General features: G+C 42.3%; 1 protein-coding gene across 12 annotated transcripts in view; it reads right to left on the bottom strand.

Annotated features, from left to right (window-relative positions):
* ANKRD6 (ankyrin repeat domain 6) overlaps positions 1 to 27069 on the bottom strand; it is a 96263-nt gene that overhangs the window by 28798 nt on the left and 40396 nt on the right. For 5 of the 12 annotated variants that reach the window (XM_054061542.1, XM_054061543.1, XM_054061551.1 and 2 more), the window contains 2 exons: positions 22106 to 22261; positions 6397 to 6653 (listed from right to left, as the gene is read on the bottom strand). In XM_054061542.1, the coding sequence (XP_053917517.1) occupies positions 6397 to 6516 (120 nt within the window). In that variant the 5' untranslated portion in view covers positions 6517 to 6653; positions 22106 to 22261. Of the gene's footprint in view, positions 1 to 6035; positions 6209 to 6396; positions 6654 to 9608; positions 10126 to 10584; positions 10681 to 10704; positions 10846 to 22105; positions 22262 to 27069 lie in introns of those variants that run through there. The other 7 variants (XM_054061550.1, XM_054061540.1, XM_054061547.1 and 4 more) reach the window with 6 other exon arrangements.

The following is a 27069-nucleotide window of genomic DNA, read 5'->3' as shown; positions in this document are numbered from 1 at the left end:
AGCACATTACACTGATTAGAGCCTCAGGCTTTTGGAACAACACTGATCATCTCAAGGTTAATCATAACCCTGCAGAAACTGGCAATGACAGATTTTCTTTTTCTTCTCGGTAACATCAAAATGAGAGCAGAGATGGGTGGTGCAGCTGGATAGTGTCCATGTACAGGCAACACAAACATTGGAAGAACACTCCTGCTCACCTCCCCATGCAAACGTATACATATATAAACAGGAATGTATGGACCTATATATGCACACATGAATCCAGAACAAACTATGAAGCAGAGAAAAGGCTATTTGGGTGATGACAAACTTAGAGCATCACAGCCTCTGGAAAGAAACTTTCAACACGTCTGTGCCATGGTGGGAAGCCCCAGCAGCGACAGTCAGAGCTGCTCTTGCCTGCCTCGGATCTTCTTTCTCCTTCTTCTTCTTCTTCTTCTTCTTATGTCTGCAAGTCAAGTTCATAGCCCTTTACACCACCTGTGAAGGAGACTACTGATGGGCTAATAGGACTTTTTTTAACTCTCACAACAATGTATCCTACCCAAAATATTTAGGAGGAAGGCAGAGAAAGGCAGCCAAATTTTCCTCTGCATGTCTCCTCCATAAAGATATTTCGCTCTCACCACCGCAGCACCATAGATGAGATTTGCCTAAACACACACACGGGTCCTAGTGGGAGAGGAAACACACAACCAAGAGCATCTCCTATAGACGCTCACTGCAAGGGGACAACACTAAAACTAGAGACTCCTTAACATGCAGATTACTGATCTATAAGCATGTGAGCATTTCCAAATATAACCCGTAATGGTTTGGAGGTTATTACAGGAATACAAATAAAAGACTTCTACAATTCAGGATTAATGACCCAATTACTTATATGATCACTCAATATAAAAAATATGCAATCTGGACTTCTATTCAAATGTAAATAATTGCTTCAGCAGGCAACAAATCATACAAATCCTTCCACATCACGGGCTTATTGACAAAATAAATGGGACCTATTGCACCAGGGCTGCAACTTCCAACAACCGTGACATGCTGCTATAGCTGTGGGGCGTATCAGGTTGCAGCCAAGCACGGTAAACAGCCACATGAATTTCAGCAGTAAAATGCAAGGGTAGGGGTTTCATTTGTATTTAATCTGTATTCTAACTTCCCAGCAATGACAGGGAGCTGATGACACATACGATTTAAAAGCAGAATTTTCTTAGAGCAGCTGACAATGTACGCACTCTGCAACCAAATCCATACAGGCGGACCTTAACACCAGGAGCCACATGATCTTTCCTTGTGTTTATGTATTCGTAGATACTGTTACGCAAGAACAGTGAGTTCTCTATCCCACCCTGCTCTTGTGCTGCACAAGGGCTGTTATGTATTCACCCATTCTGCAGTTACACAAAAACATGCCTATCCACGTCTTATTAGAACGCCTGTCAACAAACCCCGGGTCTCGTCACACTGTGCACACTGATGATTTGTTAGACTGTTCTCCATGAATAACCTGCACGCTCAAGTCAGCAGAAAGTTTCTCACTGACCTCAATAGGCATTCGGCAAGTCCCTAAATGTTTGCTAGTCCCCTTTCATTTATTTTTATTTATTGTTTAAAACAGACAAAAGTTGTTTTTCAAACTGAAGGAGTGCAAAAACGTGAAAGCACAAAAATATAATTCTATTTTTGTTTCTGTCTGAACTTGAAGGAAAAAAATATTACTTTAAAAAACTCAACATGCTCTGCAATTGAAAAACTGACGACAAGATTACAAGTACTCCACCATTACGAAAGTGTTGCCATATGGCAGATTCCTGGCAGGACTAGTTAAAAAATCAAAACAAACAAACAGAAGTACTGAATCAGAACAGAAACACTACCTTTTTTGCATTTCAATGTTCTTCTCCGATCATCCCTCCTTTGCAGAATTCAAATTTGTAGCTATGATCTTAATACTATGCTCTGCAGAAAAGCTATATTCTGCTTCCCTTTGAAAAAAATATTCATAAAACCCATAGCACTACACAAATTACTTTAAAACTGCCTGTACTACCTTTATGACTTCCTCTGGCAATCTTTTTCACATTTAACAGAGGAGCAGTGCACTTCTCTGTGCATGCTTGCTAATACAAAGATTTTTCTGGCCTTATTAATTCTCTCTATCAAGTGCTGTACCCTACGCTGCAACGCCCCAGTGAAACCCAACAGCCAATAACACTTTGTTTGGGAGACCTGTAGTGCAGAGGTTCAGATCTGGAAATTTCATCTCTGGCCGTGGAGAAAGCCCAAGTTATAGGCTGCCATTCCCCCCACAGTGCCTTGTTTCAGCCAGACATCCTTGGGATACACCAAAAGCTGGTACCTGGAAGGTGAAATTCCACCTCTCCTCCAGGTACAGTTCTGAGGACAAGATCAAGAGAAGAGCCGACCTCACCCGAGATGTCACTAATACCATCTCTCCTTGACCACTCCTTGTGGTTCTCACCCCTTTCCATAATCTATCTCAACTTAGAAAACCAAAGAAAAATAACCCAGGAAAAGGAAAACAAATTCCTAAGAGGACAGCAAGGCAGAGCAGCTCAGCAAAACCCAGTCCTGTGATGTTGAAGATGCAGCTCTCAATAGCTTTACTGGAAGAAAGCTCTACTAGAAAAGGACTGAAAGACAGGACCAGCTTTCTCGCTTGGAAGAAAAGACTTAATTATATCACAATCAGTTCTTAATTTTTCAGATTTTGCAGCATATTCACCAAAATACTTCATAAAGGCACCTGCTTGTTGGATCACACAATTTGTTTGATCAGTTGCTAAAGGTATTTTTTGCACTTTTCATAAAGAAAACAGCTATGAATTTCATGCCTGTGAAGAACATCAGACAAAAAGGCATGAAAATGGAATATCTCTTTGTCCTACACTGTGACTTACTGCCTCTTCTTTATGTATTTTAAAAGCCCTCAAACTTGGAAAGAGCCCCAGTGTCCCTTTCTGGAGTCAGGGAAGATGCTAGAGTGTACAATTCCACATTGACTTCACCCGCCCAGGTGTCTTGCTGATAATGCTGTCAAAATGAAACAAGTGCATCCATGATGAAATGGTGACGGATTTGGTGCTCAAGCGAACACCTCAATACATGGATTCTCCACTGAATTCTGTTTCTCTTACATTCTTCAGATATATTATTTTGCAGCTGAATTGTGATTACTGAAGCAGAAATTAACCACATCATATGACCTTCCACATATATGATAAAACCAGAACCAGACGAGCTTGCTAATGATCCAGCATTTTATAGTACTTGGTTTGTTACAGAAAATATGTTTCATTTTTCTTAAGCCATGTTAAGTTAATCCTGTTTGAATAAAGAACTCTCTAGCATTTAGCTCTAGATCCTGGTTACTTCAAGCTGTGGCTCTGCATAGTCTTTTTCTCAAGAATTGGTCTGCATTTACAGATCTGTACCAGAAACACATTTAAGGCTCAAAGTGATGTAGGAACGTTTTTTCTCCCTCCAAAGAGCTTTGTCTCTGCATGTCTCCTTCCAATAAAACTCTTAACAGAATTTAGCAAGAATTTTGGCCGATAAGTACAAGCATTGCCCCCTTCCACCCCCATTTTTTTTTAAGCAAATCACTCCAGAGGGATTAATTTAAAATTAATTTTACAGAAGAAATGGAATAAAAGCAGAAGACATACAGGTAAAAGAAAACTAACATATGCATGTGAATAAATTTATCTTTATGCTTAATTTCACAATGAGTTTTATCTTGGGCAGGGGAGAGGACTCTGGGTTTCAATTTATCTGAAAGTTTGATAAATAGGGCTAGGCTACACCAAGCATGCCATCTAATTTTCATCCTAAAATTAACAACCCCATTCCTGAAAGTAGTTCTTATTTTGCATCTCTTCTGCTTACTGAAAACTGCATAAGAATCTGGCGCCCTGATGGCTAAAAAATCCCTTCAAATTTCCAGTTTAAAAATACTTTAAGCTAATGTATACATGCCTGCTCCTGTGACAACCTTGTCCTTGACTTTAAACAGCTCTTTCTCCTTCCAGCTTTTGTGTGTCACCAGATTAGCAAGCCAAGCTCTTCCAGGGTATGTTTATACAGCCTTTCATAGGCAAATATGCACACGCTCTCCCTATGCAGCCAGCTGGCTGGGTGAGAGCCAGCTGCAAACTGGGTGCCCTGTAGACCTTGATAGGACACTACTGAGCCTGAACTGATGGGCTTTCATGAGGGCAGCAGCTTAGTCTCATGTCTCCTGGTTTACATTTGGCTCAACTCTATCTGGCTTACAGCACAGGAGGAATAAGTGTGTGTTTGCCTCCCAAATACCCCATGCACATAGCCTCAGTCACTCTTTTGAGAGCCTCTCCACTTATCTGTGAGCTCCTCCACAGTCTTGCCGATCTGATATCACCTCTTCTGAGCAGGGTTTGTCACGGCACTGCCCAAGAACCTCATCTGTGCCGCCTGCTTAAGTGCCAGGATGCATTCAGAATGACAAGAGGGACAGCTTTTGTTATGACCCCACAGAGGCTCCATGGGGACGACTGACAAACTCTAGGAAAGAAAAGGTAGAATCCCATAGTACCTGGTCAGCTTCAGGAATGGTCTCACAGCTCATCAGTGAGCATGGCTTTCCAACAGGAACACTAACGCTCTGCACCTGGGAGCAGTTCTGCTGCCAAATGTGCTTTGCTTTGATTTTCCATGCAAGGGTTGAACAATAAATCAAGCGCAAGAGGCAGGAAGCCATTTATATCATATAAGAAAGAAAAACTTGTCAGCTTTAGCAAGTCTGCATTTTAACAAATTAACCTGATTTTGTGTTTGAAAGTCAGATATAAACAATTTGCTTCTTATTGTAATTAACAGAAGGGATTGATAATTGCATAATAAGCAACCTTAACAATGAGAAAGGGTCAATTTTGCATTTGAATTTTGCATAATGGCAAATAATTCCATGAGCAGTTAAATCAGGGACATGATTATTCTGGCAACCATTACAAAGGACACCACATTTTATGTTTAAACAGCGTGGAAGCTGGATTTGAAATTACCTTAATGCACAAATTTATACAAAGCATAGCATCCTTTCAATCATTTGTATATTTTCAGGAAGGTCCCACAGCAGTCTCAAACAAAGATCACGATCTTAAAAAAACCCTCAACCAAATAATCTTGAGCTACCATTCAGACACCTGTAAGTCAGTATTTCCTGATCTATTTCTGACTCCGTTAAATAGCTGTTCATCAGCTACAGAACTGCTTGGAAAAAAAGGCAAACAAGCAACTTTATGGGACCACTCATGTTTATTGCATCTGTGCTTCGTATCTACCAATAAGAGGCCACTTAGTTCTGGCAAACAAAACTTACAAGCACTGCTTGTCCTTAGATTGTGCCAGCTTTCAAAATCAATACTATCTAAAACTCAAACACTGCAAAGGGATTGAAAACAACTGTCACTGACAGATAAAAATAGGAAAAGACAGATCACTTATCAAACGCACTCAGAGTTGCTTTCTATCTGTAAATACTAGCTCACATACACATATAATGTTCAAAAACAATATGGAAAAACATATAAAACCAGATATGACAAAGAACAATAGTTCATCAAAACAGGATGCCCCAGATTTTGTGTTATAGTTCTAAAGATTTAACTTACCTAATTCTTTTTAACGGTTTTTGCTGATCAAACCTTTTCTGCAACAGCCAATTGTATCTCCTCTTTTATACACTAGTATTATTTATAACATGCTGAGAGTAAGGAACAGGCAAATATCAGTTTGAACTCTCTTAATATCTAAACAGATGCCCTTTGATGCTGACCTTATCTTGAAGGTACAGGGAACACAGTTTGCAACCCCTAAGTTTGGACCCAACTGTGGACTACGTGGCACAACTCAACAATGATGTCAAATATAAGAGAGGCTGTTGTCCCAAGAGACTTCAGTGGCAAGAAACACTTTCTGCGTATCTTCACCCTAACACAACAGGTGCCATTTCCCCATCCCCTTACCCAGAAAGATGGGAGCACTGAACCGCCTTTCCTTGACAGCAGTGAGTCACTCCATTCATCAGTTCACACACTGTTCAAAAGCCACTGTGTGCTTTGAAAAATGTCGCTGCCCCTCCACTGACACACTGTGTTTCTAAGGACTCTGCATTCACTCCGGCAGCATCGACCGAGTACTGTATAAATACAAGACATGTACTATATTGTAAATTCACATGAGCTATTAAGTATAAAGTTGAAGGAAATCTAAACGCTAACCACAGTCACATTCAGAATGGTAATGCTACGAAGGCATTTTCACAGACAATGGTCTAGGAGTTATATTAGTTCCCAGGGATTTTGCAAAGCGTTTTTCTCTTGTTACCTTGGTAACCGCTACCTTGGCACCCTTGTTGATAAGCTGCACCACATTCTCCACTTGGCCTTTGTAGGCAGCTACGAGCAGGCGTTCTGAAAGCACGGCGACCACATCCTGCTGGCTCATGAATTAGGAGAGAAAGGTTTTCAGGTTTCTTCAGTCCAAAAACAAAAGCTTGGGATCGGTTCAAGCAGCATGCAGGCAGACGAGGAAGAACCCCAGCTCCCCGGACAGTGATGCTATTGCTATGCCATCCTCTGGACCTGTGGATCAGAAAACAACACTGCTGTCTGCAACGTTTCAGAGATGGAAGCACTGCAGCAGCTCCTCCCCGAGTGTTCACACTGCTTTGGGAGGGGGCCACAAAAACCCCTGAGAGCCTTCTGAAGACATTGTGCTTCTGTTGCAAAGCAGAGGGATGTAGACAGCAGCACATTTTCAATGTGCCCTCATTCCCCTACTTTTTGTTCCCTAGTTTGGGACAAAAAGCCTTAAACTTTCAGAGAACTTCACTCTCTTTTGGCCTGACCTGCATTTGTGTAGCCCCCTTCCATTCTCTCCCTCTCCCCAGCCGCAATTTCCCACACTTCAGTTAGCCTAGGATGGGTTAACTACCTCCACTGCTAATAGTAGCTCAGCCTGTGTTGGCCAAGGGAACAATAATAGGTTATAGTTACTGGCTGCTGATATAAATATACCAACCTCTTCCCTGGAAGCGCTGAGTGCAGTCAGCAATTAAAGGCAGCTGACTGTTTGCTTATGACTATAAAATGCCTCACAGCCTCTCCCAAACCATCCCAAGGACACTTTTGGAAGAGATCACAACCTGCAACTAGGAAACACTTGTATTTGCCATCAGTAAGAAATTATATTCCCCTGCAGTGCTGACATCACACCCCACTGACCCCAGGAACAATTCAGATTTGGCATGCAAACTTGTGAGCATGTTCTTCTTCCTGGGCTCCACTGACCCATCCAATGAGCCACTGGAGCTGAAAAGAGATTTCTGACATAATTCCAGAAAACACATCCATAGATCACTGAGCTGTAGGATCCGGAACCTGCCCAGTTTAAGAGGATTTCAGCTTTACGTGTGCTTTTCACACTTTGGTATTCAATTGTTCCGGTACAGGAGAAACACCTTCAAGATAGCCAGTGTGTATACAGATGATTTATCTTTCTCTCTTGAAATATTGCTGCTTCTTATCAGCTGCCAGTATTACAGGCTTTGTGCAGTCTAAGGGTAATTGGTACAGGGACAAGATGATCTTGGAGACTGATAGTTGAATATATTTTTCACCCTTATGTGATAGTTGAATGTGGTATATTTCACCCTTACATTATCCCTTTGAATCTATCTCAAAACAGCAGCAACTAAATGCTATTACTGCTTAATGGCTTTGCTGCCCCCCTAAATTGATCCGTTTGTCTTGGTTTAGCTGTTAGTACAAAACACTCCCCATCATAATCCCACCACTCAGAGTACTGACATTTTTGCTAGCGGCTTCAGCTGGGAGATCACTGACAGAACAGCAGAAAGAATTAATTTCCATCCTCATAGCAGGAGAGACTCTCCTGGCAACAATGAGAAAATGTATGGTGGTTGTATCACATGAACTCCCCATCTTCTAAATACTGGGGGCAAGACTTTTTAATGAGCATCACTCCAATGACAGAAGATTGTATCCACCAGTACATCTCTGCAACAAAAAGATGCTGTAGCCCTGTTTAATTGAATGGCTAATAGGGTATTGTGATCCTCTGTGTCACCAAAGTAGTATCCAAAGTCCCTGGACCCTGCAGGATCACTGATCTACACTAAACATTTTTGATGACATATATTGAAACCACATTAGTTAATTTGTAGTAGTGGATGATACTAGCATAATTTAATTTGCACTCCTATGATAATTTGTATTAATGAATCTTAAAGCATTTTATGAGCATTAATTCTTGGAACACTCTTTGAGGTGAATAATACCCTCAAGAATATTACAGTTATTTTAGAAAAAGGCCTGTTAAAGCACAGGAAAGTTCCTGGTTTCTCCAAGGTTAACAGAAAAGTTATGTCAAAGCCAGGAAAGAACTCAGATAATCGACTCTTGATTATAAGCAAGGTATAAGCATTAGGTAATAATATTTCCAGGTAATACATTCATGTTAGCTTTTCTTCACCTTCCTCTTGCTTTCTAAGGATAAGCATGTTTGAAGCAACATGGAAATGGCTGCACATTTTTTCAGAGAAACAAGACAAAAACTTTCTGGGCCTCAAAGGCAGTGCAACAAGGAACAATAGAGAAGCGGTAATGTACCCCATGCCGCTGGACAGGTTTCACCCACACCCTCAATGTGAAGGACACAGTTTGGACCCTCCAGCAACTTGGAGAAGATGCAAGTAAGAAGAAAACCACCTCATGTCCTTCACCAGCACTGTAACTGTTGTGCCCTGACCTCCAGCACAGTGATGTGCCCGGTATAGTACAAATCATATTAAAAAGCCAAGAAATACAGATGGCCTGCACTTAATAGTTTGATCTGTGAAAACCAACACAAGTTTTGATCTCACCTCAGAGTGAGGTTTTTACATCTGTTTTCCAGTGACTGAAGTTACTGAAGCAAGTTGAAACCTCTGAGCCTGGCTGCCCAGCTCCCAGCACCTCCCTGACCTTCCCATCACATTCCAAAGCAGCATCTCCATAACCCAGGAGCACTTCCCACTCCTTCCCTCTGTGACCAACACACACAGCAGCGCAAGCCTTAGAACAGGAATCTTTCTCTGTGAGGCTTCAGGCAGGGGGGTGGTTTGTTTCTGTGCCAGCCCTTGCCTGTGCAGCAAAGGTTTCTAGGTGAAATGTACCATCAATTATTTGTCCCTATCCTTACACTTAAACTGGCTGCCCATACACTGACAACCAGCTCTGTGCATCTTAAAACATCTGTAGTCAGACTCTGGTTTTCTTACCCCTTAAATTAAAAAAAAAACTGTAGCGTCACTGACACTGAGAAATTTTCATATTTGCTGCAAAAAAGCCCACTGCAAGCACCTTCCTGACATGCTGACATTTCTGACAGAAAGCGTGAAGATGCCTGTTAGGTCATTGCCACACACAGTAATACCTTAAATGACTGACAACAGTGATTAAGTATACCACTGCCAGAGAAAAGTCTAGTTAACTTGTACATACCTATGGAAGGTAAATACTGGAAATTGTACTCACTTCTCAGAGTGATTTTTCTCCCTCTCCCTCGCTGCCTTCCCATTACTGCAGTAAGTTTTCCCTGGAAATCATAAGGCTCCTCAGCCAGCCAGCCCTGCCGCGCTGGAGTGACAGACTGTGATGGCACTGCTGTTATCATGTAGCTCGCCTTCTTGCCTCTTCCACTGATTGGATCGCATATAGAAACATATTAAGTCTATTCAGCTATTGGTCTTTTCCAGATCTCTCCCACATTGTCCAAGTCGCTGGCAACCATCCGTCCCTTTTCCAAGAGGGCAGTCACGTTACAAGCCTGGCTTTTGCTTTGGGCTGTTTCACAGACCGGTGCTCGAACAACAGGTCACATTCCCCACGCCAGCTGCTTTACATCTCCTCAGCTGGGATTATTTGTAACTCAGAAAAACGCATCCCATTAGGATAGGAAGCAACACACCAACTTTCCTGTTCTCCTCAGCTGGCAGGAAAAGGCAATGGGGGACCAGTAGCAGTGGCAAACAACCTTCTGTTCCCTTCCCAACAGACCCCTGAGCAGAGAAGCAAAGCGGCTGCACAGAAGCCCCTCCTCAGCTCAACAGGCAGCAGAGTCGTTCCCTGCCAGCTTTAACTCTCTACATGCCTCAGACACACAGAGCATCTTTCCTTGAGCACATCTGCAGCCACGGCAGAAGGAGGAAGGGACCAGATGTCCAAGGACTACAATTAAAAGCTCAATCACCCCTTTCATACCCAGATGGTGCAAAATGAACCTGACAACACAATTGCAGACGTCACATCATGTCCCTGCTGCCAGCACCTGCTGCCCAGTATTAATTCCCTCATTATCACCCCTCGAATCCAGGAGCTCTAGCGAACCACAGAAAACAGGAATATCCAAACCTTCTGTCTTAAAAACAACCAAAAAGGCTTTTGCTTTAGCATATTTTTAAATAAGAAACAGCCACCTCTGTGTTTCTTTGTTTAAGATCAGATTACTTACCTGGGGCAGGCTGGAAAAGCAACACACTTCCCCAGCCTCTCTGGAAGCTGGTTACGTGTGATGCCCACAGGTTCAGCCGCTCTGCCGCAGGGCAATCTCTCCTAAGGATAACCTGCTCACCTCATTGGCAGAGTGTGGAAAAGGACAAGTTGACCGTGGATCAGTATTCCCAACCAGCAGCAGTGAGGCACCGTCCCCAGGCGCTGAGATCCAGCTGCATTGCCCACAGATGATGCCTGCACCTCAAAGAGTGATGCCGCCCTACGGATGCAGTAGGAGATGTTTGGCTGGGACGGCACAGCATGGCGCGGGTGGGCAGCCAGCTGCTCAGTGGAGGGGTTGTAAAGCTTGCAGCTCCGGCGTCTCTCCCGTGCAAAGGCAGAGCAGGCAAAAAACATTCTACGCACCTTCGCGGTTCCCAGCTCCCTCCCCTCTGAACTACAGCCAGTGGCCGTATCGCCTGAACACTGGTAATAAAAAAGTACAGGAATGATGATTTTTGAAAGCCAAAGGGAAGTCCTGGACACGTGAAATATCACAGACACTGAAATGCTAGACAACAGATTCTCCAAAATTCACAGGAAAGATTAAAAAAAAAAAAACAAACCACAGCTTCCTCACTGAGGAAAGAGAAAAAAAGCTGAAAACTCGGAAAGATTTGAGACATCAGCTTGTCCTTTGTGATAAATGGAAAGGATGCAATGCCAGAGCACAGGTCGCTCTCAGTTACTGCAATCACCAAGTTAAATTAGTATCTAGATAAAATAATACTTACATAGCTAATAAAAAGCTTCCATGTGTACTAAGGTAGAAAAAGAAAGAGGGAAAAAGAAAAAAAAAAAAGACATCCCTTTTCTGCAAGGGGTTCTAAATTCCCTTCTCTAGTTTATGTTTCTAGTTTATCACCAGAAGTTACGTTCAATAGTCCAAGAAAAAACTCTCAGCATCTGGTACCTTCATTTTATACAACATAAATAACCAAAATTATTCTAGATTATTTTAGAATAGTCCACTTTAAGAAACAGAGTCAGACCATTTTGTTATGGGATTGCACATAATAGCTACTATTTTAAAACAATAAAAAATCTTTCTAAGAAAACTTCCTGTGTCTTAATTCTGCTCATCTCTTCTTTGCTCTGCTCTCAGAACAAAATGTGTTCCTTTGCTTATTAGTAGATAACAGCACATCACAAATCCATAAAATGCTCTTCCTGTCCACTCTCTTTGTGAAGCAGTTTGTCATATTTAAAATATGACATAAACATAATGGGTTTTGGTTTTTTTCCCAGAGAGCTGGAAAGTGATGTAACACAAAACAGCATTTTTCAGCAGAGTGGATTATTGCATTAGAAAGAGCGAATTTCCTAGAATCAAACTAATTTTACCATTTACTGCAGGATGCAGATATACCTACCATTTCTCTCCAGTGGCTTCAGGAGTTTTTTTTCAAGACCTGAAGCACTGCTTTCCTTGAATTTTTCTCCAGTTCCCTCACAGATCCAGTATCAACTACTCAGGAGAAATGTATGTATTTTGCTAAAGGGAGGACTCTGTCTCTCATCCCTTCCTGCACCATAAGACAGTTGAGAACAAGTCAAAGGTGTCACTATTAAAACCACACCAGCAGCAGCTATATCTGGAAAACAGCAAAGACCCACCAAGTCAAGAACATTATGCTTTTGATTCATGCTCTTCACAATAACACTAATATTATTTTTGGAGTTAGATTTTGTGTTGAACAACATTTTGAACTGGACACCTGCATAAAAGTCTGGTAGCTCATATGTTGCTCTCTGCTTTTTTTCCTATTGTTTTCATTGCATGCTTCATTGCACCAAGTAAAATATTCAGTTTTCATAGGGACAGTTGTGTAATTCATCACCCTAAGGATCAGTATGGGCTGGGACATCCCAGAATATTTTCTGGGCACTTTTTGTTTACTTCACTTGTTTCTATTAATTACTTCAGCAGTGACTATTTAGCAACCTCCCAGGGAGCATCTGCATGACAGCTGCTCATCACGCCTCCCATCACAACCAGACTGGACTGATTGATGTCATTGCTCCACTGCAGATAGTGGCCACCTGCAGCAAGGCCAACAGCCTGCCCTAAAGGCGACGGATGTGAGGAGACAGCAATTGCGGCTTCTCCAACTGCTTTGTTGAGCGCAGCTCTGTTGCCCAACCTCCACGATTGGCTTCACTGAATGTAAATCCTCAGCTGCCCAGTAGCTCTCTGGTTATGCCATGCTATGACCAAAACCAGCCTCTAAAGCTGGACCTGCCAAACAGAACACTTTTGGAGAGCAGCACAGTCACATGATGATCAATGACGAAAATCAGAGGCAATTTCAAGTCATCAGTTAGACATCGCTAATCTCCTTGCATGAAGACAACCCTTTTTCTTTCCCTTCTATTTATCTCTTTGCCATGTAGTCCTGACTCCCCTTATCCACCATGCAGGTTATGTACTTACCACCCACTACAGAACACGATTTGTTTGGGGTTTTTTTCTTGATTTGGCTTATCTCATTTAACTTTATTACTCTCCCCTCCCTCTCTTTCAACACCTGTGTGCACACACATGTCAAAAACATTCAGTGTAAGTGAGCTCAGTTCTCAGCAAGCCCTTGTCAGTTGAGCACTATTTACATGACAAAACAGTATCTATTGTCTGACAGGGGACAGTGCCTGTCTGCAAACACACATGCATGAGATTTCTCACTGCCATTTGCATAAAATCAGTTAGGAGGTCTTTCCAGCTCACTGCTGTTTAACAGAAGTGCTGGAGCCCAATCTTGGGAATGAAGGAGGCACGCGGCTGCACTCGTGGGAGAGTGGGATTTTGCACAGCACTCACACACAGTGGGGCCTCTGGATGGGAGAACCCTCCCTCACCATCATCCCCTGAGAGCAGGAGCCACCTGCCAATCAATTAAATGGCCATACAGATCCCACCAGACTGCAGAACCTTAGTGTGAGCAGAAGGTGGCAAAATCCTTTCCATAAACTCCCCTCCTCCTCCACTGCTCTTCTCCCCTTTCTTATTCCTAAGGGTACAGCCTCCACTGCCAGGAAAGGCCTTCCAGCTTCTATGTTCCACCTCTGTACCAGTTTAAGAGACATTACTTTTCAAATTACCTATGGCACAGGCAGTACCTGCTATTCAGTTTAGGGACCTCGCAACCCACACCCTGTTGGTGTGGCAGTGCAGAGGTCTTCTCCTTGTGTTTGTTCTGAACCCTCCTCCCTGCCAACACAACCAACCCCACATGCTCCCAGCCAGTATATAACGGCAACTCAGATCAACACTGCAAAAACATGTTGGAAAATGTCAAGAAAAAAACTAATTCCTACATTTAGAGATTTTTTTCAAGGCCATAAAACACCACTACGATAATCTAATACCAGCTGGCACCAAGCCACAAACTTCTATTTGAGCTAGATCCTATCTTTTATAAACATGAGCAACGATGTGCAGCCAGGCAGCAATCAGAAAATGTTCTGACTGATAGAGCAGGGAAGAAGAAAACACACATTTACCAGCTTCGCAATGTTTTCCAGCTGACAAAAGAGCATCGGAGATGTTCCTCCTGTTGAAGAAATACACAACTTGGGAGCTGCCAGCAGCAATGACACAGTCCCTCCTGTACCGTCACAGCTGACGTCTTGTGTGAGCACTGGGAGATGCAGTGAGGTAGCTGGACCAGTGCCCCCCAGTTCAGCACTGAATCACAGAGACACTGTGAGTATATGAGATGTTATGGTATTAGCAGAATATTCCTCAATATCAGTAAGCATCTGGCACAAGTGCAAGAGTCTGGCAGGCGGTGTGTCAATTAAAAGCTTAATGAGGCTCAAGCTGAAAGTGGATGAAATCTTAGGGATTCAGTGGCTGGAGGGAAGAGAGACATAGTCAGACAAACATAGGTGGAAGTATTGACTACGTCCAACGTAACTCGTGGAGCAGTGTATGCCCTCGTTATGGTGTACACTGTTACCATCAAGAGTATTTCCAGTTGCATCCCATCATGGCATATTGCAACAGCACAAGGAAGTACAAATATCCAGGGATTTGCCACACCCTGGAAAATAGGCAAGTGAGAGAAACTGAGCACAGTGGGAAAGAGAACATGGAAATTGCACATCACCGCATGGGGCACGGTATCACCCTACCAGTCAGCATAGCTGGGATGTAATTCTTACTTCCTAAACCCATGTGCTGATCATCCCTCAGCGCTGCTGTCAAGAAGCTGGCTGTAACACCCAAGCAAAACTATTATCAATGGGCTAAACCTAGTTGCAACTGGTTCACACAGGGAGCTGCTTTAGGGAAGGTCTCAAACCTTCTGAGCCTACCAGATGTCTCCCTCTGGTCTCAGCAGACTTTGGAAGAGGCCTGGAAATGATGTCCAAATATTGGGAAACAACTTAAAAGCATTCCTCAGGAGATCCTAGTAAAGAGAGAGTCCAGCCTGTAGTGATGTTTTGGCCCCCTCCTGAGACTGGTTTAATGCACTCAACATCAGTAGTATTATGAACATACATATAAGTGCATGTAAGTAATTTACTGTAAGTATATCTGCTGTTGTATTATCAATGTTTACCAATGATAGGTTTGCAGTAACCTGTAATATTATATACAGATATACTTGTTGCTACTATTATTCATTGCTGCTAATGATTTGTAATAGCTTGAGACAGATATAGGTATATATAGATAAATATGTATATATATATTCATTGTACTGACCACAGGTATATTTGCTAGTGGTGAATATTGTGGTTTTTTTGGTAGCCTTAATAAAGCAGAGAAGTTTAGTGGAAGAAGTATCCATGTCCTTGTGTATTACAGAATCCTGCAAACTCATGGTTGCAATCTCCTTACTCCCACAGGCCAGGTAACCCTTCAGTTAATAATTCCCTCTGGTCTCCTCCACAGCTTTGTTTCTGCATCCCAGAGCACTGGAGCCAGGCTTGCTTTTCCTTGCAACTGCCTCAGATGGATAAAACTCACTTCCCAGCCCACTCCAAATTCTCAGACCCGTTTCTGCAGTCTATTCAGTCATTCCCTGCCTTGCAGGAGGCAGAGATCAGTTTCTACAGCCCAGCAAGCGCAGTTCTTGGCACTCTCCCTCTGTGGAGTTTCATCCGCTTGATTTTGGACCCAGCACAGCCAAATTCCTACAGATTTCTTTTCCTTCTGAAGCTCCTGTGTCTCCTCCTCACTCTACCCTCCTGTAATGCTTACAGGTCCTTTCTGTCCCACCACCCCATTTGTGAACTAAGGATTAAATGTTGTTTCGGTTGTTCAGAAACATTTAAATGAGCGTGAAGAACCCAAAGGGTGTATTTTAATCCCCATTTCTATGTAGCTATGTAAAAAGGGACAGAAGCAGTAGCAACTTGCAAAGCCAAACCCAACAAACATTTCAAGCAGCAACAGAGATAGTTTCTACTTGGAAACTTTTTTGATTGTGTTTAAGGAGTGTTACATCATATTTTGTAACATGCTGCAGTCCTCTCAGGACTAAAGCAATTATTTCCATTAGTAGCATCCCACAGCTGCTAATCAATCCAAAATATCTAGATAACTTAAGTCAAATCCTTGCATAAAACATATCCTGGTGATAAAAGTAATTTTAAGAAAAATATTAAATAACGCATTTGGGAAAAAGATTATATGCATCAGATTTTTTTTTTCTTCCCTGCTTTACTGCATGGTGCTATTCACCCTAAGATTTTTTCATGGAGATGGCATGGAGGATCTTGTTTCCATGTCAGTTTACAAGGGCAACAGGAGACAGTTAAACTGGGATAATCTGGATGGAAAATCTCTAGCAAGACCAGAAGCTGTACTGGTGAGAACATATTAATGAGGGAGGCTTCAGGGATAAAAGACCCTCCCTAGACACTGACAGTTAGTATATCTTCCCCAATAACTCATGCACAGGCCTTGGACCAAAGGTCTCCATCATGGTAGCTGAGGGCAGTGAAACCAAAGTGCTGCAAAGGAATGATGCCTAATGAGCTTTCATACTATTCACTCTGCCTCCCAAAACCAACTTGTACTACAAACAGTGTACTTTTTTTTTTTTTTTCCTGTTATAACAACCTCAAGGGATGCTTTCTTATGAGTTATGAAGGTGCATCTTCCATATGGAAAACAGTTATTGATTGGCTTCCACAATCCCATTTAATCTAAACCTTCCTGAATCACAAGTTTCTCATGTCCCTCTGTAGCTCACAAATCACCAGCGTAACTAGAAGGTCTGCTTCCCATACTGCAGTGACCTCCTAAGATGCAAAGCTTCCAATCTGGGCAGGTACTTCTCAGCGCCAGGTACCACCCTCTCCCAAGTCACCATTTGAAGCAAGCTCTCTAACTTACCATGGGAAAATCTTCCTCTGCTGAGGAAGGAGACTGAGTTACATTGTGTATTTTCAGACATCAATAAATTTATTTGTGTTGTGGAAGAAAAGAGAATTTTCTCTTTGTGTAGATGTCATCCTGCCTGTCACCGTGTAGAGTGTTCCTGATTTTAACGTTTGCATTAGCAGGCAGTAAAATGAGTACTGAATATCTTCAGGGTTTGAACCCTTCATGTACAACATTCATCAAGGACAACACATACAGGACAAACGGAGAAGGATGTGCAAGTATTACTTGCTTCACAAATCTATTTGCAAGTTCTGAAAAATTACTCACTATGATCAGAGAGGATCATAAATCAATTCAGAAGCTTTCTGCAGATGCCTTCATTTCTCACCCAGTTGCTACACCTGGAGGGGCTGCACTGGAGAAGGTTGATGCTACTGCTTCAAATGGCTGGAGACAAAATTGTGTAACTATCAGCAGCTTTTAAACATACCACTACTACCATGCTCTGAACCACCTTCTGAATGTCTAGGTCTGTCTAAGAGCAGAATTTCAGTATGACACAGATGAACACTTTCAATGCCGAGAGGAAATACATTTTAAAACAACAGCTTAACTGCACAAATATTTCTTCTTGTAAAACGCTGATCCCAGTTGGTCCTATGCTATTCCTGTTGCAGTAAGTATAATAGATCTAACGTATCTTCTCAGCTTCACTGATAATTAGTGTAAGTGCAGCCATTACAAGTTTATGAATCAGGTGCCCTGATATCATGTATGATCTATCAAACACAGTTTTAAATGTCTCCACCATCTGCTCCAACATTGAACACAGAAGTGTCAATGGGGTAACATTTCCTAAGTATTCAACCACATTTTCAGAAGTTTCTGGGGCCCTGCTATTGAGCAGATGCTTAGTAACCTTGCCAGAAGCCCTTTACAACCTTGTGAGAATTCCCAAGAAGGTCGGCAACAGCTTGTGAGGGACAGCCAGCCAGTTCTACAAAACTCACAGAATCACAGACTGGCTGCAGTAGGCAAGGATCTCTGATAGATCTCTCACAGGTCATCTGATACAACCACCCTACTCAGGTAGGGCCACCTAAAGCCAGTTACCCAGGACCATGCCCAGATGGCTTTTGAATATCTCCGATCATGGAGACTCCACAACCTCACTGGGCAACCTGTGCCAGCGCTCAGTCACTCTCATGGTAAGAAGGTGTTTCCTGATGTTTAGAGGGAACGTCCTCTGTTTCAGTTTGTGCCCATTGCCTCTGTTCCTGTCACTGGGAGCTACTGAAAAGAGCCTAGCTCTGTCCTCTTTGCATTCTCCCTCTAGGTACTTGTGTACATTCATGGGATCCCCCCAAGCCCTCTCTTATCCAGGCAGTACCAGCTCCCTCCACCAGTGCTTCTAAAGGAGATGCTCCAGTCCCTTCATGGCTCTTCACCAGAAAATTTATTAAGCTATAGTCACCTGAAGCCATTGAAATTAACCACATGTTTAAAATTGCACACATGCTCATTGGGTTTAATGTTTACACCACAAGAAGAGGAAATTACTTTTTCATCCAGAGAACAGGAAAGTCTATAGAACAGCAGGGTATGCACTGCTCTCAGAATACTTGGCACATCACACAGCTTAATTAATTACACTTGCAATCTAAATGGTTTCTCTTAGAATGAGATTAGGAAAGCTAGAGATTCGCACCAGTGGGACTCAAGCAGCAGGACAGGATCCCTACTGCAAACTTGCTCCCGCAATACACCTCCCTGGAGCACATTCGTGCTTTTTCTCAGCACTACTAGCATTCTTGTCTACTGTATCCTTGCCAACTTCTTTATTGTCTTCTGTTTCTTTGCATGTGCAAGAGCTCCAAAACCAATACCCAAACCATGCCCATTACCCATGTTGCCAGTCCATGCTCAGCCTTGTGTCCTGCACATTTGGATCACACTCATACGTTCCTTCCTCCACCTCTCCTCTACAGGAAGGTTTTCCTAACCATCGGGTTCACTCCAGCTTCAGTGAAGTCTGAAATACCTTCACAAAGGATTAAAATCTAGAAACATCTGGATTCCTCTGTCGTCCATCCAAAAAACAGACTTGTATTTTCATATTTTTTTATTTTAGAGGCTGTATGGCACGGACTACTCTTTTAAGACAAGAGATCATGTGCACATTTTACCACAGAGCTACGATTCATGGCAACAATTTAAAAATTATCACTATTTCCATTATATTACACAATGTTCCTCCCAAGACGGTCATTGATGACTGAAGCCAGATCTCAGATTCATGAGAGCAAAAGGTAAAAACCAAACTGATTGCGAGGAAGTGTTTGGCACCACCTCTGTCTGCTCTGACCACAGATGACTGAATGCAAATTTTCAGGACTCAAAAGTCAGGGGCTTTCTGGACAGTACCGTGAAACTAGATGTAAAGAAAAAGGTTCCCTGGGCAGTGCAGACATCTGCCACTGACTTACTCTGTAGGCTCCCTTTATGGTCAAAGGACATCATCCATGTCATCTGAAAGCACGTTTCAACCATCAGATGAATCACACTCTAAATAATTACTTACCTTATTAAGCATCATTTTGGATTCTGCGCTATAAACATCCAAAGTTAGATTAGATTAATCCTATCCAAAGTATCTGTGAGAAACGCTTGTCTTTCTGCAATTTGCTAGAAGACTTTTATCTGCCTGACTTCACTATGGTATCTCCTGTCAATGGCAAATCACTGTGATTTATTTAGAATTAAAGCACTCAGATTAGAAAAGAAATGCAAAAAACAGCTGGTGCAGAAAGTTATCAGCAAATCTCAGTAATGACTTGTCTTCTGCAGGGGCTTTAGAGATCATGCCATGCTCTCAGGTTTTATTTTCTAAGCCCTAAGCTGCTTCTGGCGATGATCCCACAAGCCCAGCTCATCCTCCAGCAGCAAAACTGCCTTATTTCCCAGGAATAATAACACACCTTAGCACATGGAAAGTCCCTCCTTATGCAGATGTGGGGCTTTCTAGGAGGACAGTCTCCATCTTTCTCTTGAAAATCCCCATCACCATCACAAACCTTATTCCAGCAGGTGCACAGTGCTTCACTGCAACAAGCTGTGCACCACCAGGTTGGGAAAAAACCCATAATATCACATCAAACATGTACCTTATTCAAAATCCTCATAGAGTCCCCCTCACATGAAGTAGGCAAACTGGAGAAAGCAAAGTTATTTCTTCTTTTTGTGTATAATGCATTTACATATATGCACACACACGTACACAGCATATACATACAGTATACATATACATACGAAGCTTATTTCTATATAAATCAGCAATTTAACAGTTAAAGAATATTACAGTATTACATCTTTCAGTCATGCTGACTTCAATAAAAGACTTCACTTCCCTGTCCACTCGCATACATTTTCTACATGTAGCTGAGAGGATGAAAGTACTATTTTAAACATACATACCTACATGTGGGGACACATACAAGCATGAAAAAATACAGATCTCATTTGTAAGGAACTATGTGCTTTCTTAGGAAGCATTTGGGCTTTTAACATTGGGAATTCCAAAGGCTAAAGATTTTAAGGAACTATGTCTGCAAATTTTAGTTCTTCATCTTCCTCTCCATGCAGCACTGCAGTCCTGGTTTGTCTATCAGGGAAGTAGTAGGCACTGTATGCACACTTGTGAAGGTTGTCAAAACCAGAGCCTTCCACAGAAAGCATTACAGGCTCCACCTGACTGAAAATTTCACAATGCTTTCCTGTACCTGAGCATTTATCCTGCTGAAGCATTCATATTGGTGTGATTCCTTTTTAAGTAGAAAATGGAACAAATAAAACAAGCACTCTGTGTTTCTAACAACATATTGCTTGATCTGCCACTGCTTTAATTACGGGACTTCTAGCAAACACCAGTTAGGGTTTTTTTCTTTCAAGTACCTCAGAATTGTTGGTGTCTTGATATGTTAAGCAATACTATTTCATTTGAACATGTTTACCAATTTGTACCCAAAATCCATAGTCTCACAAGACATGCAGCTTGCTTTCACTCCAGACTGTGGAAATGGCATTGCTGTATCACACATAACAAGTTAATAACCTATAATGTTTACAACTTAGACAAATATCCCAGCTGGTCAAGCAGTCTACAAAAGGAAATTCCCTAGGGTGATGTGAAGGAAATCTGTCACTCAGTTTCATGCATTTTCTCCCAGCTCGGGCTGGGCAGAGCACAGGTGATGTGTCTCAAGAGACAGGCTCCATAAGCACACCTCTTTCAGCTGTGGAAAGGCAGGAATGATACCCAGGTTCAATCACCTTGGCAAGGCCTGGGCACTGGAGTCACCTTCCTCCAACCTCCTCAGCCACCTCCTCAGGCTCTGTAGCATTCCACTAAGTACAAAATCCTTTGGGTCCACAAGTCCATCTCTTAAAAGCTAGAGCTCCAACCTACAAAATACCTTAAGAATGTGCTTTGCAGAGGGTTTCTGAACACAGTCACTCTCTATTCAAAATTAAAAGGCAACTGAAAATGACAGAGAAAACAGAAAGCATCCTGAAGACATTCTCTGTTGCGCTCTGCTGTTGGAAACTGTGGTTGTCCACTCTGGATCCTGGAAAAGGCAGGCCAGGACACTGTCCTCTCCATTCTGGCATAACTCCCCCACTTGAGCAGGTGAATGCAGTCCAGAAAACAGGGCATCTCCTTTCTTGGTACAGCTGTCCAGGTATTTTCCTGTGCAGCTTTCCTATCGGCCGCAAGAGCTGGTCCCTCCCAACTGATCTTTTCCCTACTAAAGCAGTTCTCCTACCTAAGCCTCTTGCTTAAGGAAATCCCATTTCAATAGGCCATTTGCCACTTTTCTTCACTAGCCTTGAGCCACTCTTCCTTAGAAATGCAGTTTAACAAGGGTGTAAATGCACAGCAGAGGAGGCGAGGGACAACATACTCCGAAGGACACAGCAGTATGACATAAATACCATAACTCAGTGCTGCAGGTCAAACTCTGAGCTCCTCTCACTCTGTATCTATAGCCAGGAATACATTTCCAAATAAATATCTAAATGGCATTACTTTAATGCATTTTAAAAAAGAAAACATAAGAAGTCAGATTCACTTTTTACTCACTCTCAAGGATCTACTGCTCATTTTCTTCTGATAAACATTTCACAGCTGTGTCTTGCAGGGCAGCCTCTGGCCAGGGACAAGGGCGATGCCAGCTTCAGTCTTTTCCCATGCTGACAGCAACAGTGAGTCTCTGTACCACAGTATGGGACACTGCTCCTGCATGAGGAGAAATACATTGTAAATAGAGTGTCAAAGCAGACCAGGGAGTACAGAAATTTAACATCAGTGCTTTCTGCAGCAGTCGGCAGCCTGAATACACCTGGGCAAACCCAGCCATTTCCTCATGAGGTTTTCACAGCCGCTTCCCATGATAAACAAATCAAGTTCAAACTCTGGGTCTCCAGTTCGGTTCCCACTAACTGATGTCTGAAAATGCAAAGCAGTGAGAGCTGTGCAATTATATCAACAAAGAAAACGAGACAGGGACCTTTGTATCTTCCCAGAAATCACTCAACAAATCAATAAAATCAAGAAAAGGACTTGTTCTGTTTCTCTCTCTAGTACCTTCCTCATCACACCTCACTGTGACCCCAGCCCAGGTATCTTGTTTCAGGCACCTAGGTGGACGCAAACAAATATTTTTCTCTGGCTATGGGAACTTACTAGGCGTATTTGCTATGGTTTCCACTCTCAGCCTGTGATGCCTCTCTTGTTCTCTTTACACAAATATTCCTACCAGCTCCCCTTTCCTGCTACATCTCCAAGTTTATTTGTTGCCACAACTGTCATTACATCCTTTCTGAAGCCATTACATCCCCTATAAACTCCAAGCAGACTGCCATGTTAGCAGTATTCTTGAGCAGATGAGATTTACAGGCCTGCACTGTCAGAACAAGCAGGTCCCTACTATTCCTGGGTCATAAATTCAACCCCTGAGGCACGCAGTAGTGAAGGGCCAAGGGCTCCGGGTGTTTTCCCTTCCAAAGGTAAATTAGAAGCTCTGTACATCTGAAGAGAAACAAGTTGCAGAAGCTTCACCAGGGCACAGAGGCAGAGTGTACTGCTGCTATTTTGACATTGATGATATGGGCTTTTACTCTCCTTCCAAAACCCCTACAGTAAAGGCAGAGATCTGCCAGAAACTGGGCTGCTGTTAAAACAGAGCAAGCCATAAAAGTAAAAGATGTGCTCAATTACCACCTCTGAACAGCAATGGCTACATGATGGAGTATGGTGATTCCCTTCTCTTTCTGAAGACTGTGGACATACTACAGAAACATAGTTTGACAAGCTTTCCTGCCCAACCTCTGACAGCCAGCAAAGATAAGAAATTTTTCTTTAAAAAATTAAAACTGCCAGCAAATGTGGAGGAATCATTCTGGCAAAGCATTACTCCACTCTTGCCTGCTTCTTGCACGTGTCCCTATGTATCTTCTTCAGGCCACTGCTGGGAGAAGAACTTCTGCACTAGCCACATTTCACCATTCTCACTTGCAGGTGAAAAAAGGCACAAAAGAACACACAATTCCCATGCTGAACATATGCTTCAGTAAACTCACACACATCTTATAAAAATTTAATATGCGCGTAGGGTGGTCTTTATTTTTTTCTTCCATTTTTTGGAAAGAAAGCTTCGGTCAAACAAAACTGGAGCAGTGGTCACCTCCTCAGTAATCTCCTCCCCTTATGCCTAGAGAGGAGATCTAACAGCCTGCCTGGGAGTGCCTGGCTCCACAGGCTAGACGTGAACCCTCCGATCTCCTTGGAATGTCACTACTTGTTCAATGGTGTTCACAAGTGATGGAAGTCATTCGGCCTGCTCGAACTTTTAAGAACTGCAGACAGAAAACTGCCAAGAATAAATAATCTCTCTTGATCTCTGAAGCAGAAATCATTGTTGAAATGCCAGTTCAGTGAGTTCAATTAGAATATGGTGTTGGAAGAACTTACCACCCCTCTTTCCTTTTAATTAACATCACTGCATAATTCAGCTGCTACCCTTTTTCCTAATGCATTTACATCAGAAGATGTGTTTTTGTGCAAAAAAAGAGTGATAATACAGAAAGGCATTGGAAAACTAATCCCCAGTTATATCTTTCCCCTGAGAAGAAATCAGATTCAGCCTCTCTCACACTTACAAATTTCAGTTGTGAGTTCATGAGTTGAATCACTTTTTATCCATACCTCATCTTCCACTGTGATAGAGTTCTGGACAATGATGGTAAGACTCATTTTCTTACTGTAAGGTATTTCCTATATGTTTTAATAATTATAGTTTGATCTTTATACAGAGGCAGTTTCCTACATGAATTTTATAAAACATTGGAAGAAGCACAGAGAGTATATTCTGTATTTCTCTCAGATTACAAACTGATGTGAAACAATAAAAACAATAAAAGCAAAGATTAAAAAAAATCTTAACAGGAAAGGATCTTGCTGGTTTGATGTCTCTTCGGGATGTTCTTTTCCTTCTATCTGTTCTGTTTCCATCTTTTCATGTCTCAAAGCCTGTCTCCTGTCAGTCATCTGCACTCAATCTCCTTGCTAATATAATACTTTTCCTTCCTTCCTTTCTGTCAGAGCTCCTGAGCTCTTCACAGACCCCCCTCCACTGTAGAGATTCAGATCAGCACCTTTTATAGAGCCTCAGTTCAATTTAGGGGACGAAACAAGGCATTTCCCTCTTCTACCATGTCACTTACACATTGCAAAATACTTACGAAATGTACAACTAGTTTACAATGCGTCTACAATATCCTTATCCAATGATCTGCACAAGGAGATCGAGTGCACCCTCAGTAAGTTTGCAGATGACACCAAGCTGTGCGGAAGTATTGATGTTCTTGAGCGTAGGGAGGCTCTACAGAGGGATCAAAACAGGCAGGATTTCAAGAACAACAACAGGGACTGCAGACAGCCAAGAGAGGCGGGGGAGAGTGCACACTGTAAACTTTGATGAGTAAAAGGTCAGTAAAGATGCTGCCCAGAACGAAATTGCAAAGCTGGACTGGCAAAGGCATGGGTGCGTTAGAGAGAGGCACTACATTGACAGCTACTGATAGCATGTTGAGCTTACTGTAAAAAGTCATGTTTATTAGATAACCTGGGGGGAGCTGGCCAGGGGGCACCAGCTGCTTGGTGACAGGCTGCGCATCCATTGGTTCATGGTGAGCAATTGTGCTGTGCATCACTTGTTTTGTATATTCTTTTATCACCATCATTATCATTACCATTATTAATTATCCTCCTTTTCTGTCCTATTAATCTGTCTTTATCACAACTCACAAATCGGTTTTTTTTCCAACTCTCTCCCCCATCCCATTGCAGGGTGAGGGAGCAAACGGCTGTGTCATTGTTTTAGCTGCCTGCTGGGTTAAACCACAAACCAATCTTACTGAGAAGTGAGTTGCAATTAAATAGTGGCCACAAAACCAGATAGAAAATATATATAGCACATGCAGCAGCAATTTTTTTAACTGAACATTGGATTGATTGTAGAAACCCATACTGTAGAAGGGAGGCAAAACAGAGCTGGCACTGTATTTTATAATATATTCAAGAAATAGCACTCAGAAAGGGAAGTGTTTAGCCATTCATAGACAGTACTAACACTATGGACTAAGTCCTCCCAAGCTCTGTGTGGAAGCAGAAACAGATGCCCTATTGTCTTTGTGATATTTTTGCAAGTTTAACCCAATGTACTGAGGACATGTCCGCCTCTGAATGCACACCCTGCAGAGCTGCACTGTTACACCTCACTGAGAGTTTTGGCCAAGAAAAGATGATTTGCCTGTGCAAAAATGATTCTGAAGAGTATTCAACAATATGCATTATCCGGGCACAATATACTGAATTTCTTTCAAGATGACTGGACTTGACTGTGCAAAAAAGCTGAACTGGGTGACATTGCAGCAGCCCTCAACAATGGCACTAAATTGAGAGCACAGGAAAAATCCCCTCTCATTCTGGGGCACAGCAGAGAGACAGTCTGCCCAAAGACCCACTATCATGTCATGGCTCATACCTGTTTTCATGCAGCAACACCCAGAGGGGGGAGATGGTAATTTGGTCTCTTTGTTAATTCAATTCTTAATCTCTCTGTTGAGACTGACAATGAGGGAGACCATTAGTGTCAGCTTTGCTGGGACTTTCTGTTATTAAGGCTACTTAAGCTTTTCCAAGTAAATTGCATATGTCAAACTAACATCACACAGTGATGGGCAAAAAAGCCATTCCACAACTGGTCTCCCTTTCTATTGATCCACCTGGGAGCAAGAGAGAAGGGAAAAGACACAATCCAGGAGGCTTCAGCCAAATCTTTGCAGTTTCCTCTTCCTTCTACACATTATATACTTATTTTACACAGTTTATAGGCAATAAGTTAGTTATTCTCTCACATTCATTCACTTAACTGAAGGTTAATGACTGGGCATACAAGTCCCTCTCAAAGACTTGTAGTAGTCACCATTCTGGATACAACTCGCCTAACTTAAACCTTATAAAAGATTTGTTAGACAAATTTAATTTCCTTTTCCAGTCAATGGAGAAAGAGAAACGGCTGTAAAGCAGTCACAGGATGAGTGTCTCTGGTCCTTTCTGTCCCCTTCCTCTGACCTCAAAGGGATCTCTCCTCTCACACCTCTACTTAGTGTGAACCTCATATGTAACAACAAGTTGGCCATCCATTAAAGAAAGTACTTTGCTATGTTAAGGCTTCCAACTTCTTACAGAAAGAGTTAAAAATTGCTTGTAGACTGTCTTCTGAACTCTAATTATAGCCCTGAGCTCCCATCTGCAGGCCACAGGATTCCCAGCACCTTTTAACCACTTTTATCCATCATTTAGCATCTTTAAACAGCAAAGGCATTCCTTGTGCCACTTTGAGTGTATCTAATCTCACACATGCAAAACCTTAAGTAGAAAATAAGTATGATTCTTGACCCTATTAAGTCACAGGGAATTTGCTGTTAACTTTGACAGGGTTTGGATTTCACTCCAGCTCTTGATACCCAGAGAGCTGTATG

This window comes from Cuculus canorus, chromosome 3, assembly GCF_017976375.1.
Source record: "Cuculus canorus isolate bCucCan1 chromosome 3, bCucCan1.pri, whole genome shotgun sequence".
NCBI lineage: Eukaryota > Metazoa > Chordata > Aves > Cuculiformes > Cuculidae > Cuculus > Cuculus canorus.
This window is presented reverse-complemented; position numbering and strand designations above follow the sequence as displayed.